The 14,850-nt window shown below is 45.4% G+C and overlaps 1 protein-coding gene across 1 annotated transcript in view; it reads right to left on the bottom strand.

Annotated features, from left to right (window-relative positions):
* Positions 1–1,948: 1,948 nt before the first annotated feature.
* Positions 1,949–14,850, bottom strand: part of LOC114054674 (serine/threonine-protein kinase PAK 3-like) — a 14,471-nt gene continuing 1,569 nt past the window's right edge. The window contains exons 3-15 of the mRNA XM_027878037.1: positions 14,167–14,289; positions 13,159–13,275; positions 12,537–12,881; positions 11,934–12,107; positions 11,449–11,611; positions 9,791–9,854; positions 9,106–9,154; positions 7,598–7,707; positions 6,829–6,946; positions 5,914–6,013; positions 5,291–5,487; positions 3,412–3,549; positions 1,949–2,107 (exon numbers count right to left, since the gene is read on the bottom strand). Of these exons, the coding sequence (XP_027733838.1) occupies positions 2,015–2,107; positions 3,412–3,549; positions 5,291–5,487; positions 5,914–6,013; positions 6,829–6,946; positions 7,598–7,707; positions 9,106–9,154; positions 9,791–9,854; positions 11,449–11,611; positions 11,934–12,107; positions 12,537–12,881; positions 13,159–13,236 (1,629 nt within the window). The 5' untranslated portion in view covers positions 13,237–13,275; positions 14,167–14,289 and the 3' untranslated portion in view covers positions 1,949–2,014. The remainder of the gene's footprint in view (positions 2,108–3,411; positions 3,550–5,290; positions 5,488–5,913; positions 6,014–6,828; positions 6,947–7,597; positions 7,708–9,105; positions 9,155–9,790; positions 9,855–11,448; positions 11,612–11,933; positions 12,108–12,536; positions 12,882–13,158; positions 13,276–14,166; positions 14,290–14,850) is intronic.

Raw genomic sequence — 14,850 nt, 5'->3', positions numbered from 1 at the left:
CTGATACAGAGAGAAGCATTCACCTTGAAGGAATATAAGCACTGATGTCAGGAAAAATAGGGCTCTGAAAATCCTTCAGAGTGAAGCTAGGTGGTGCAGTTGGCTAGCACATGAGCTCTTGTCCACTGAAGACTGATCTAAACCAAACGCTAGTTGTATTAGCAGTTGCAAATGAAGTGGCCTATCCCTATGAAAAGTAGGGAATTATGGTAAGCAATTCCTATAGTAGCCTGCTGCTCTATATCCAACATACCTTTTGTTTTAGTTGCCATGGAAAACAGACAGTATCAGACCAGGCAACCAGGATATGCTAGCTATTAAAGGCTTTAAATAATATTTTTTTTATGTAGGCATTAGTCTTATGGAACACTCTTTACCTGCAAGAAATGATGGATATGAAAATGGGTTTTCTAAGTAAAAAGGTGAGCTCAGGACAGGGCTTAGGATCCAGCTTCCAGCCCTGGGGTGGCTTATGTCCATGATCTTTTATAATTTGCTAAAGTGTTTAACTTGCTTCTCACTTTCCAGCCTCTAAGTGAGGTGTTTTTCTGCATTGCTTGTCAGGAACTTTCTAGAGAATGCTTGTGAAGTGTCTCTTACTGAAATACTGCGTTTAAAATAGTTTAAAGTTTGCTTCTTAGCTCTTAGTCTTTCAGCACATGGACAACGAAACTCCTTGCTCGGTTGAAGTGCAGACATCAGCAGGCTTCTCTGGTAAGGACCTCTTCTCCTTGCTGTTCCTGTTTCCCTAGATGGTAGGTACAGTATTTTTCTAGACCAACTTAGTTCTGCACTGTTTCAGCTGTAAATGTAAGAACCATTTCTTAAGAGCACAGGAGCTGGTAATTCCAGTGTGCCAGATGTCAAATGGAAGGCTGGCTGGACTTCCGTAGCTTGGATGGAAAAAGAATGTACATTGATGTTGGAAGCAAGGCCAGGCAACATAGGAAGACTGCAGAGACTGTGTTTTCCACTGTAGGGAGAAAATTCGTGTGGCCAAAACTCAATTGGAGCTGAAGCTGGGCAGTACTTGCAGAGGACAATAAAACGAGCTTTTTTAAATACACCCATAACAAAAAGCAGCAGAAGGAGGATCAGAGATAACCTTTTTCCGTTGCTTGATGAGGTTGGTCACCTCACAAGTAGTCGTAGACAAAGCACAGATATTAAGAGTTGGATACAGTGTAAAGAGCTGTCTCTGAAGAAAAGCCACAAGCAGGTCAACGCCTGTGGGTAGGAATCAGAGACTGAGACAACAAAGGGAACCTTGTGGTCGGTGTCTATTCCAGGCTACCTGACCAAGGGGAACCTTTGACAACACCTTGCTGCTGCAGCTGCAGGAGGCATCAAACTCACAGGCTTGTTGAGGGTCTTCAACCACCCCGGTATCTGCTGGGAAAGTAGTACAGCAAATTGTAGGAAATCCAGGAGACTCCTGAAATGCATGGGGGATAACTTCTCAGGCCAGGTAATAACCCAGCCAGAGGAGATGCAATACTGGATCTGTTGGTCACCAACTCAGTGAGCTAGTCAGGGATGCCAAGGCTAGAGGCAGCCTGGGCTGCAGTGATCCCACACTGGATCACTTCACGGTCCTGAGGGATACGGGTCAAGCAAAGAGTAAAGTCATGACCCTGAACTTTAGGAAAACAAAATTTCAGCTCTTCAAGGATTTACTCTGAGGCTCTGTCCTTCCCCAGGACCCACTGGGAAACTACCCTCAAGGACAAGGGAACGGAACAGCAGGCAGATTTTTAAGGGCTGTATTCCGAAGGCAGTGCAATGTGGAGCTGATAAAGGAAGGAGACCCTTTCCCAGTCCAATGCAACACAAAAGAACTAGTAAATATGACTTTCACTCTTGACACCTTTTAGAAATGACAATTCACAAGTAAATGTTGAGGTTATTCACAACGTGAGAAGGAAGGGAAAATTCCAAATGAGTTGAGGTTTCATGGAGTTTTTATTCTGAGTCCTGCTCAGAGCTGCCACTGAAGAAAATGGTCCTGGACTGGTCACTGAAGGCTTGTCTCTTCCTTCCACTTCTTCACTGCAGTGATAAGGGGCACCAGGCTGGAGGCAGGCTTGGCTGATTCTACAAATGGATGCTGCCGAAAGGAAAAAAAAAAAAAAAAGATAAAAAAAGCAGTAAACCATGACTTTCAAAACTCACAGACTCCAGCAGGACTCCTCTGGTTCCCAGAAATACAACTGAGGGACCCATTTGCACCTCCATCTTCATGGTGAGGTAGGACCTGCCATCACAGACCCCCGCATCAATTTATCCAGCTGTCTTCAGCTTGCTGGGATTTTTGCCCTGCTGGCACTCTTTCTGTCCCAAGGGTTTGTTCCTTTCAGGAAACCCCAAGGGCTCATATCGGTTCCTCTTTTTTAAAGACATAAGCTGTGCTAATTTTCACAGAGAGAGCAGTATCTCTCTTTCCATCTCCTGCCCCTCCTGTGCTGCCTGGCACCTTCCTTCCCAGCAGGGACAGCCCATTGTCATGTCCTGCAGCTCCCAATCTGCCGCAAGACCTGGCAGTAACCCTGCAGCGGTTCTCATCTGCTTGACCATGCCAGGCAGTAACTGGAGCTGGGACAAGCCCTGCTCAGCTGTCTCTGTTTGGGTGGCCAAAACCTCAAAGTGTGTGCCAGGAGGGACAAGCCAGGGTCCTTCTGAGGCTCAGAGTGAGCCCCCCATACCCTGTTCCTTCCCATGGCCAAATCAACAACCCCCACTTGACTGTGACTGGTTCCTCCTCCACCATTTCAAGCCTCTGGACCCAGCACCATTCTACTTCAGCCCTTTTGCCACCAGGTAAAACTCAATGTACTCCCAAAGAGTACAAAAACAGGGCCACAGAAGTGATCAGAGGGTAGAAAATCTCTCCTCTGAGGAAAGGCTGAGAGAATTGGTCTGGTTCAGCCTGGAGAATAGAAGGCCCTGGGGAGACTCTATTGCCACCTTTCAATAGTTCAAGCTGGGGACCCATTTTTTAGCAGGGCAGTTGCAATAGGACATGGGGTAATATTTTTAAATTAAAAGAGAGTCAATTCAGATTAGGTCTAAATAAGAAATGGTTTACTGCAAGTGTGGCGAAACACCAGCACAGGTTGCCCAGAGAGCTGGGAGGTGCCCCATCCCTGGAAATGTTGAAGGTCAGGTCAGACAGGGCTCTGAGCAACCTGATCCACTTGAGGATGTCTGTGCTCACTGCAGGGCACTTGGACTATATGGCCTTTACAGGTCCCTTCCAACCTAAACCAGTCTAGGATTCTTCACAGTTCTCATTTGAAAAGCACTAAGTTGGGAGATCAATATGAGAGGGGCCCATCTGATGCCTTGGAGTTTAGTGGATAAGGGACCCATCCCTGGGGCAGCTGTTCCACCTGCAGTTGCTCTGCACTGTACCTGCAGGAGTTCCTCGGCAGACCAGCGCCTGTCCTGGTCTGTCTCCAAGCAGCAGGTCAGAAAGTCGCGCAGCCAAATGGAGACTTGCTTGGGCTGCTTCAGCTTGGGTGCCCCTCCGGTGGCTATCAGGTACTGAGCCTAGAGGAAAAGGAAACACCAGATTCTGCCTGTTTCTTTCATATCTCCAACTGCTCTCCCAGACCCCATTGTTTATGCTCCAGTCTCCAGTGGCAGTTTCTTCCCTTGCAGAGACTTAGAGATGAATTTCCTATACTAACAAAAAAGTCAAACTGCGATGTAGCCACAGCTTTTCCAACATCCAAAAGGTCTTGCCTCGACGGCTGATCTCATTGGCTGACCTGGTTAGTAGGAACTACATCAGCAAAAGCACATTTTGCTTCTCTGAGGATGGACGCAAGCTATTGGAAAGAGGGACTTTGGTTGAACTAAACCATTTCCAGGGATTAAACTTAAAACACACCTCTGTCCCGCTCCCTGGTCCCTTAAGCTACTATAAAACAAAACCTATCATTTTTTGGTTCTCTTCTTGAGAAAAAAAAAACTGGAGGAAAAACAAGGAAATCAATCAGTTATTCCTTGGGTAAAGAAACAGATGTTTGGAACCTGATGTTCAACATCTGCCAGCACAGAGGTATTGTGATGAAATGGCCTATTTGGGCAGACAGGAGCCACGTACAACTGTGTCTCTCAGCAGTCTCCAAACTCCCGATGAGCTTCACTTATGCAGTAATAGAAAACCTTTCCACGGTCTAATCAGAAAAAGGAGTCATTCCATTCCTATGGTAACCCCCTACTCATTTGGATACTTATGATTAATGATGTGCCCATCCCAGAAACTAACGGGCAACGAACAGGAGGTTTTGGCAGGCTTGGACCATGAAAGAAATATGGTCACGAAGTGTTCCAGCAAAACTGGACAAGAAGCAAAACAGATTGTATGGCCTTTACATCATCATCTTCCACTTTTAGGCAAGCTTCCCAGTGAGAAGAAAGGGAATGCAGCTCATCTCTCAAAACCACTGTTTCAGAAACCTTGTTGGGTTGGGGTTTCTCTTCGTCTTTTCTGGAAAGATAACACTAGTTGACACATATGCTTGTGTCATGTTTTAAGGGTCATCATCTCAGACAGAAGAGCTGGAACAACTTAAGACCCAAAGCAAAGTGTTGCCTGAGAATGGGGAGTCTTTGCCTGTGGTAAGGCTTGATATCAGTGTTTACAGAAGCTGCAAAGGGGCAATAAGCTCATCAATTTGTTTAACATACCAAGAAACAGCCAAGGCATACAACTGTAGCTGCAGTCTGTGAAAACGAAATCCTAAACTTATCCAGGCCAACCAGACACATGACACAACAATACAGACATGGTTTAGAAGCTGGAAATTTTCAACCATCCACATGAGTTGGAAAAGATGCTCCAGTTTTGAGGAAAATTGATGTGCTGTGGTTAATAAAGGACAAAGCAAGCAGAAATGCTTGGTTGTTTGCTTTCCTGGTTGTTTCTTTTTCTTTTAAAACTGAAATTGGGGAGGTTCAATGGACATTTCAAAGGATAATGACCACACTCCTAAACTCTTTCCTGAAAACTTCTTGTCATTAAGAAACAGAGCTCAAAGTGAGTTCAATAACTCATGAGAAATGTCAAGCATCACTGAAGGCCAAAATGGCTATACGCCACTTTTCTTCTGAGGTTTCCCCCACTGATGTAACCCAAACTACAGCAGATGCTGATGTGCTCCAGGGACATTTTTAGAAGTGAGTCTTGGTGGAACGAGTTCAAGCTGATGGGAACGAGACTTTGTCTTATGGCAGACAGCACATATCAGAAAGACACTGGTATCAGTGAGTATTTGCACCTTACCAGAACAGACGTTTCATTCTGGTAAGGAACTTCTCCTTCCACCATTTCCAGTCCCACGATGCCAAATGACCATATATCCACTTTGGGACCATATGGTTTGCTTATCACAACTTCTGGTGCCATCCACCAAGAAGTCCCAATCACTGAGTTCCGGTAACTCTGCTCAAGGCTGAGCTGAGCAGAGAGGCCAAAATCAGCTGAGGAGAAAAACAAATACTGTGAAAGTCAGCTCAAATAAGGAAAACAAACAAAAGACTTACCCACTCTAAGTGTGAGAATGCCCTGTTGAATCTATCTGGAAAACCAACTGTGTTGTGTTTCCTCAGGGTTGTAGCCAAGGAAATATGGAATTGGCCACTTAAAAAAAACTGCCACATTTTTTAAACTGCTCCCAGCAGTCTTTTTTATTCACCAGAAGGTTTAGATTGTAACTCCCTCTCTCTGGAAGGGGCACATACAAGCCAACATCACTCTTGGCACCTTGCAAGGTGCATCTGTGCTCTCAGGCTGCAGCAGGGGTCCATGCACTCCCACAAGCACCACTTTTGGGCAACTGGCGCTCACTCAAAAGCAGCCCCACGCCCCACATCCCCAGAACACTTCAGCTGATCAAGGATACCCACCCAACTTGACAGATCCGTCCGTTCCGATGAGAATGTTGGAACTTTTTATGTCTCTGTGGATCACCCCATTTGAGTGAAGGAAATATAGTCCTTGCAGGCACTGAGAGAGAAAAAAGAAACAGGAGAGTAAAAATCGGTGATCTGGTTTCATCACACAAGAAAGGAAACCACTTCAAAAGATTTCCTTTCCAGTTGAAGGGTGAGTAATGGCAGAACACGATTCTGTCAAGAGGAAGAGTTGGCTGATCCAACACCAGTAGAGCAGGAGCTTTCTAAGTAAAGGCATATCAGCTTTTGAAAGAGAAATGGCCATTGTTATTCAAGGCAAACCCAGACAGAATGACTGCTGCTGCAGTGGATGTGCTCTCCCATCCAGATAAACAAGGGTTTGAGCCCCTCCCTCTGCTATGAAGTGGATTGCTTTTGGGTGGGAGGCTGCACGACAAAGATTTTATTGCTGGCCTCCAAGCAGACTTGGAAATAGCCCATTAGTCAGTTTTCAGAAGCAAACACCACTTTGGGTGCAATGCTATATTTTTAAGCTGAGGACTGTGAGAAATTCGTCTCTATTTCTCTTTGCCCTTAGTTTAAAACTCTGCCACCAGCATATTTGCTTTTACAGGCAAGAAATGCAGTGCAGATAGGCTTTGTGCAAATGTTGCAGAGGCAAAGTGGAGAGTAGTAAATAAGAATAAAAAAGAGATAGAACACAACAACAATAGGTAAGAGTATAAGAACAGAGTACCGTGAGGGCAGGGCACTGGCAGGCAGTTCACTTCAATTGCTCTTTCTTCTCCACATCAGAACAGCAACACAGAAACAAAGCTCCGAAAATGAAAATCACTCCTGTTCTTACCACCTGTTTAGCAGGACAGTTCTGTCCAAGCCGTCAGAAGCCCAATGAGGATCCCTTACCTCCCGACTGACAGCTGCCATCTGTCCTTCAGACATGCATGTCTCACTGATAACATCATATAAAGTGCCTCCATCCACATACTCCATGACCAGCCAGAGTTCCTCCTCCACAATGTAGCTGAAAGAACACAACAAGGCCATGGAAATGACTGTGCGAAGCTAAACTGCTTTATGGAAAAGGCAACCGTTGGTTTTTGTTTCCAGGCCCCTTTTAAATGAAGACAGAATAAAACGAATAGACATTCTCTCTAGGCTATACAGTGCTTGCGAGCTGTGCAGTCTAAATGAGAAAAGCACATCTGTGAAAAAAGAGATGTCTTAGATGGTCAGCAAGGGAAAAAGGCAGTTTAGTAGCAAATCAGATAAAAGAACTGCCACACTATGTGTTTCTGGAGACAAGAACCTCATCTTCCTAGCACCCACAGCAAGGGAAAGAGTGGGAAAAGCCCCAGGGAAATAATTTCTATGACAGTTTATCAGCACTTAGGACCCTCGGAAAAAATCAACACCCAAAACTGCAAAAGTGTTGGAGAGAGTGAGTTTACAGGCTATTGATTTAGTAAGAAAGGGCTGGTCCAGGTTTTTGAACTGTGTGTGCCAAGAATGATTAATGCAGATAAAATGCAATCCCCTGCCATCATCTGTTGGAGATGAGTAGATAAATAATAATTAATTAATAATTAACAGCTCAATTTTCTGCCAGTGACCAAAGTGGTTTTTTTCACCTTGCGTGCTCTTAGTATGTCAACAAACATTCAGAACCACTCACCTGTCTAAATAGTTGACAATGTTGGAATTCCTATTTGTCCTCATGACCTCAACTTCATTAAGAGTTAGTTCCTTGCTGGTTTCTTGAAGACTGATTTTCTTTATGGCCACCTAAAATGACATTGAAAATCATTAACTTGAGAAGTCAGTGGCACCAACATGCAGCGAGTGATTTTAGAATGCCACAGCCCAGCTCTGTCAAACTGCCTTGTGATTAGACATCAGGGTAATTGGGAACTGGCATTACAACAACTATTTCTCCACCTGCTTGGGTGCCAGTTAAGGATATGTGGCCATGGATGTTCTGCCTTGTCAACTTGGTAAAAATGGTCTCTCAGCTATCAGCCACAAAGCTCCAACCACACTCTCTGCAACACACATTCTTCTCAAATGGACTTAGTTTGTCACCACTATTCTCATTCACACATGTTTTGCGAGCAGGAAGTGAATTTGTTCCTGTGAAAATACACCAAGGTAGCTGGAAATCCTGTGGCAGTCCTGTGCAGTTTGATCATTATTTCAGCAGTTACTGCTATTCTGGATTGCACAACAGAGTAAACACATACACTGTGGATAAAATGCCGTCCGAAACAGGCCATTAGTATTACCCCAAGAAATACAATTCCAGCACTGCCAAACTTCATGAATGTTGATTTTGCTACTCTAAAGAAAATTCCTTAACACAGTTTACATTTGCAGTTGTTGTCTGGGTTTAAAAAGAAGCATGGTACGTGCATTGGTACTCCATGGATAAGCACCGGGCTATAGGCAGGGCTTAGGGCTTTTAAGGCCCCTTGCAGACCTCTCTCTTAGCGCAGTTCCCAAGTGCAGCACTGCAGGTGGATAAGCAACTACCAGTAATATTCAGATGTATTTGCTGACAGCCAGAAACAAGAATTCAGGAATCTGAAGCTGTAGTCCCAAAGAGCAGTGAGATTGTCTAAGACAACACCTTGTCTGATTCTTATTACGAGGATCCCTGTAATGGGGTGTCACTGACAATTGACCTAAACAGGGTGATACTGCTTAGGAGAGGCTGTTGCTCCCAATAAACCTCTTCTTGGTCATCTATGTGTGTGTTTCTGTGTGTATCAACCAACTTCTCTAGGACTGAAACATAAAATTGTGTCCCAAGCATGAGCTCTCCTTCATCAGGTCTTGCATTGTGCTTTAGAGATGAAAGACATGGTGAAAGAAAAAAAAAGCTAAATCCTATCTGTGTCTGAACCTGTGATTCAGAGAAATTGGGCCTGGATGACAGCAGTTGCCATCACCTCGTCGGTGCATATTCAGCCATCAAGACCAAGCTGGGGCGTCCTTCTGTGAAAGATACCATTCTTTCTGGTAGCTGAGAAGGGCAAGGTCTGTCCCAAATGCTTTTTGCAGGCTGTCACTAATCTGCACTTCTCTTGCCTTTGCAGCAAAGACCTACCGGTGACCCAAAGCTCCAGCCACCAGAGGGGAAAGCATTCGAGAGCTGCAGAATCTGTGGGGCTTGTTGACACTTACCTGTCCTCCGGTGGCAGTGTCAAGTGCTTTACAAACAGCTCCAAAAGCCCTAGAAGAAAGGAGCAGCAGTTTAGGCCTTGCAGTGAAAGCCAGCCCAGAGAAGAAAGCTCTACTGTAAATGCCTAAAAGCTGCAGGATATACGAGTGGTCTGTAATCAGGTAGATGGTGCATTTTCCTGTCAAGTGCATCGACACTGGGTCTATTCATGAAGCTTTGGGTTTTACTGCCTTGGTTAAATAAGAGAGCTTCTTCTGCTTTCAGTTTCTATTGTGATTATAATCCTGAGCACCAAATATTTCCTTCAGCAAAATACTGGAAAGAAATGTTACTGAGAACTGCTATCAGGTGGCAAGTTGCTCTTTTAGACCATAAAGTTTCTTCTCCTTTCATAAGCATTGCCATATTATACAAAAATGATTACTGCTAAGAAAAAAAGCCAACATATGCCACACACTTGAGGGACAGGAGATCTTCCAGATCCTGCTCCTTATTGCAGGCAAGACACTGGCAGCATCATGATGACTTTGACAATGCCTCATGACCACAGGTTTAAATTCTGACCAGTACTGAGAGATGGGACAATCTGAACACACTTGCCGCTTGCCTGACTTCATGCTTGATAGATGTTGCACCAGCAAAATACCTGGCCCATTGTTTTGTAGAAGAAACTGTGGTTGGACTCACCCACTGCCAATATTTTCCAATTCAATGTATTTCTGCAAAGGATCTCCCACGCTCACCATTCTCCCTGAAAGAAACAATATGTAAGATGCTTATTTTAAAATGGAGATCCTGCCTTCCAGGAGGTCCAAAATGCAGCCCCACTGTCTGGAGTTCTGAGCCCTTTGTGGGCAGCTGGATGACAACAACAACAATAACAACAAGACAGGCAGCTCTGCAGCACAGAGGGTCTGCACAAAGACTGATTTTTATATGGTCCTTTGAAGGGTTACCTTGACAGGAAACTAAGCACATTGAGATACATTCAGAGCAGGCAGAGATCAGAAGAGAACAGGTGCCAAGACAAGTAAGTTTGTCATCTATAAACGCTAAGGAGAGCTGGAACAATACAGCCTTTCTTTTCTAGGCAATAAACATTCTGTGAGGAAAGCTCCAGCCCCTGCAGTCACAGCAGTTGTCAAGGGCAGGGCAGGTGTGACAAAAGGTCAGTAAAGCCCAAGAATGAGCTCTGTCAACTGCTGTGAAGAAGCCACAACCAGACTGAGCCCTGTTACGAGCTGTGGCCCCCATTCAAGACAGAACATTATTGACTTTGAGATCAGACCCAAGGAGGTGCAGATCAATCCACTTTTTGTCTCAACAAGTAATGGTAGTAGACACAGAGTAAGCTGGGCTCTGCTCTGAACCCAACCAGCGATTATCTGAGAACACAGCATTGACAGATATTATGTGCAAGAAGCAGATTGAACTGGTTGTACTGCAGAATCAAAAAGGGCTTGCTGTATTTTCCTACAGCCTGATCTGTACAAGAGTTGGGGCCAGTGATGAGGATTCTAATAGTCCTAACTGTCTGGGAATCAGCCATGGCAGAGTGCCATGTATCCGAGGAATACACAGCAGCTGGGCTGTAGGGATTTGCTCCTGGGAAATGCCTGCAGTGCAGTTTTCACACCATTTAGATGTGTGTCTTTGATACATCCTTATAAGTATAAAAGTAATAAATTAAATAGGGATCATAAAAGTATCTTTTTTTTTTCCTTTGGGGGCATCCTTCCTCTTTATTCGTGCTGTCATCTGATGTTCTTTCAAAGGAGTTCTCACTGACAAAAATGTAGCATTCTTATAAAAACAAGCTGTAGAAGTAACAGTGATAGTAATAACAGTCATAAAACCCACATCAATAAGATACCTGGGGTAGGAGAACTCTCTTGGGATGGAGAACAATGAAAACCCAACTCCATGAAAAAATCCAAATCCAAACCAAACTAAAAAAAACCCAGCCAGCAAACCAACCAAAAAAACCCCACAAAACCCAAATTGAATCCATTTCTGTGAATTTAGGAAGCCAAATATTCTGATCAGTATGGGCACTAGTGCACAGGATTCCACTAGGTCATTTGCCTGCTTGTCTGGGAACATTTTTCTGCTTTTGCCTTTAGCAGAGAGGGAAGCTCAGCCAACGGCAAACCAGTCCAACCTGCCCTCCAGAGGCAGCAGGAACACCCACAGTGCTCTCACTGACTCAAAGCACAAGAAGAGTTTCTATAGGGAGTCCTAAATGCCCCTGTGACACTAAACCGAGGAGGAACATTTGGCCCAGCTCATGCTGAGACCCGCACACAACACACTGCTCCATCAGACAAGAGGTACACAGGACATACTCAGTATGTTCAGGGACGCCTTCTCTACCACATCTTGCAGAAAAGCTTCCAGCTGGCTTGAGCTGAGCGAATTGCTCGCTGTCAAGCTTTCAGGCTCGGGAGTGGAGGCTTCTTCAGACCATGCTACTGCAGCAGTGGGTTCAATGACAGAGCCTGTGTAGATCTGGGACAAGAGATAAGTTTGTGTCAGAAAGGTGGCTGGCAGAGATTGCCCTGAGATCACATTTCAAAGGATAGCCCTTAGGAAGATGCTGTGGGCCACATCGAGGACTCTTAAACAGGATTTTTTAGATGTCCACTTCTCAAACTGCATTGGTAAAGACAAAAAGCTGGTTCTACATGAGTTAATGGACAGTTTCATATTCCATTTTTGCGGTTTTTCTAAAAGATGACTGCAACACTGACTGCTCCGCTTCCTCCCAAGAATTCTTTTCCCCCGCCAAGTGTTGCAGACACATTTGCAGTTCCTTGTTCTAATGTTCTACCTCCTCATCTTGAGTCTTCTTTTCTTCCACCGTCTTCTGGAAGTGCTCAACTTCCAACACCTCCTGCCTTGGCCTTGGCCGCTCCCATCCCCTGCTCTGATCTTGATGACCTTTGTTGCCAGTCACTTGCTGGGACAATTTGGGTTCTGCCAGATGAGATGTCAGCTCTTCCACCTCAAGTCAAACAGAACCAAACAGTCAGAGACTACAGTTTCTCACTGTCAGCCGTATCATAGACTGTGAGGAAAGTGAAAGCACACGAGATGACCAGATTCCCAAAGGATACAGACAACTTGTTCCATATGTGGGTCGCCATGTTCACCTGAAAAAAAAACCTCAAAAAACAAGGCTAGCAGGAACAGGCCAGCAGAAATCAATTGGGATTCTTGCTGGGCAACAGGCCAAAGGATGAACCCAGCTGTCCAGGGTGACAGCTGAGAATCAGTGGACCAGTAGGTCTCCTTCGGACCAGCTGTAAGAGAGACCACAGCATGAAGGCAGTCAGAGTGACTACCCCCATCAGCTGCTGCTCTGCAATGGAAAGGCAAGAAAGTAGGAGAACACCTGTTTGGTAACTGGAGTGGCTACCACCGTTTCACTCACCAGTTTTCGTAGAGTCTTCTGCTGCTGCTGTAGGAGACTCACATCCTGTTGGATATTTTTCAGTTCCTCCTCGTGCCTTTCCTCCATGGCCTTGATCTCACTCCAAGCTCTCTGCAGTTGCGCTTGCAGCTTTTCCTTGCTGTTCTGTAAGCAGAGGGGAAGAGAAAGTCTCTTTACGGGAGTTCCTGCCACTGTTTCCCTTACCTCGTTTTGCAGATCCTCTCTCTGCTGAAATAGATTCATTTCATCTCGGATGCTTTTTGTTTCATCCTCATGTCTCTCCTCAGTTGCCTTGGTCTTCCTCGAAGCTTCGGGCAGCTGTGCTTGCAGTTTTGCCTTGATGTTCTGTAAACAAAAATGGAGAGAAAGTTACTGGGACCTGCCATCAGGCTCAGGTTTTTCCTCTTTTGGTCTCAAAATCCCATTTCTTCGGCTACTTCTCTCTGCTTCTCCATGCAGCTCTGCTTCCCTTGTAACCCTCCCTTCCTGATGCTGGTCTGGAGATTACAAGGCTCTATGCTTTCAATGCCCATGGTAGTTCTTACTTCCTCAGGCAGGTCCAAGACCTGTGTTTTATGATCCTCTTATTGCCCTTCACTATTACCTAGCTAGTCAGGTTTACCTGCCCATTCTCTCTCTGCTCTTCCTCCTGCTGCTCTAGCTGCTGCTGGGTTTGAAACAGCTCTCCCTGAGTCTGCATCTCTAACAAAGCAATCTTCCCATGATCTTCTAGCAGGACCTGCACAGAAATGAAGAGAAGCAGGTTTAAACTTCCCATACAACATTTGTATGGCAAGACTCAAAGTCTGATGGGCTCATGCATTCCCAAAGCACTGTGCTGCTGCTTTCCTGGGTCCTTATCTGCCCATGGGGAGGCACAGATTCCTAAGTGAGATGGGCAGTACAAACATGGTCCATCTGGAACTGAATCTCCCACAAACTCTTAGGCAGCTAACAGGAGATGTGTGGCATTTCTCAATTGCCCACCCTCACTGAGTCCCATTAACTTATTAGCTTACACATCCTCAGGATGCAAATGAAGGAAAGCAAGTTATAGAATGCATGTATAAGTGAAGTCACCCAACACTACCTACAGCACAGGATTGTTCAAGTCCTTGGAATGGCCCAAAATTCAGGGTGTAAAAGGAGGCTCTGGGGGTGGAAAAGGCTAGAGGAGGAAAACACCTCTGGGGGAGAAAAACTGCCATCTCTGGAGGGGAAAACATCTCTATTTGCTCCGAATCAGTCGATGAACTGTCTTTCTCCACCTCTCCTGAAGGGAAGACTGAATAGAATGAGGGAGCATTTCCCTCTTCAGATCCGTTCAGCTAAGTTCACCTCAGTATTTCAAGCCTTAGGGAGTGGCCATTTGGAGTTATGTTGCAGCCCTTCAGAGACAGACTTTCTCTCTACACTGCAGAGCCATGTAGGATTCTGCTCACCAAACCTGGGTCATGGCAAAGTTAAGCATGTAGTCTAATTGTGCCTGTAGCTACTTCGCCTGTGGAGAGGGGCAGGTCCCTCCACAGCACGGTGACAGCTATGTGTCACAAACAGCAAGTGCTGTCTGGTCAGAAACATGTAACATTGCCTTGCACCAAAGACAGTGCCAGCCAAAGCTGTTGCTTACTGATTCAGGTTGTCCAGGCTGTGGTGCAAGAACAGCTGTAGGGTTGTTGCCATCTTCCTCCTCTTTGGCCTCTTCTCCAGCGACAGAGGGAGCCAGAACAAGTTCTAATGCTGGTTTTGCGCTCTGCAGACATAAAAGAGTTCGAGGGATCAGGAGTAACTCTTCATTTATAACTTATTTATGTCCAGCTCTATACCCTGGTGTATCTGAGCTGTTCATTTAGCTACTTAGATGGTCTGCACAGAGGGGCAGGTCCCTCCAGAGCACAGTGAGCCCTACACACCCTGCAAGGCTGAGAGCTGTTTCTTCAAAACACCGTCTCCTCTGGGGACAGGGGGCCTTCACACAAGGCACAATGCCTCTCACTTTTACTACACAGGTAGCACTTAAAGACAAAATGGTACCTCTTCTCTGATCCCAAGAGAGATTTATGGCCCCTGTCAGAAACCCAGGAAACTGATGCCTGAACATGAGTGTCCAAAGCCCATTCTCCAACTGTCAGGGGCTGGAGTGAGTGGCTGTGTCACTGCAGACTCCAGCTCTCAGGATCTTCAACCACAAATGGAAAGTGCTGTCTGTCTAGAAACTTGCAACTCTGCCTTGCACCAAAGACAGTGCCAACTAAAGCTGTTGCTTACTGATTCAGGTTGTCCAGACTGTGGTGCAACAACAGCTGTAGGGTTG

The sequence above is a fragment of the Empidonax traillii genome, unplaced genomic scaffold (assembly GCF_003031625.1).
Source record: "Empidonax traillii isolate 1590-97213 ecotype Southwest subspecies unplaced genomic scaffold, ASM303162v1 scaffold37:size1818073, whole genome shotgun sequence".
NCBI lineage: Eukaryota > Metazoa > Chordata > Aves > Passeriformes > Tyrannidae > Empidonax > Empidonax traillii.
The sequence above is the reverse complement of the archived record's forward strand: the minus strand, read 5'-3'. Positions and strand labels throughout refer to the sequence as shown.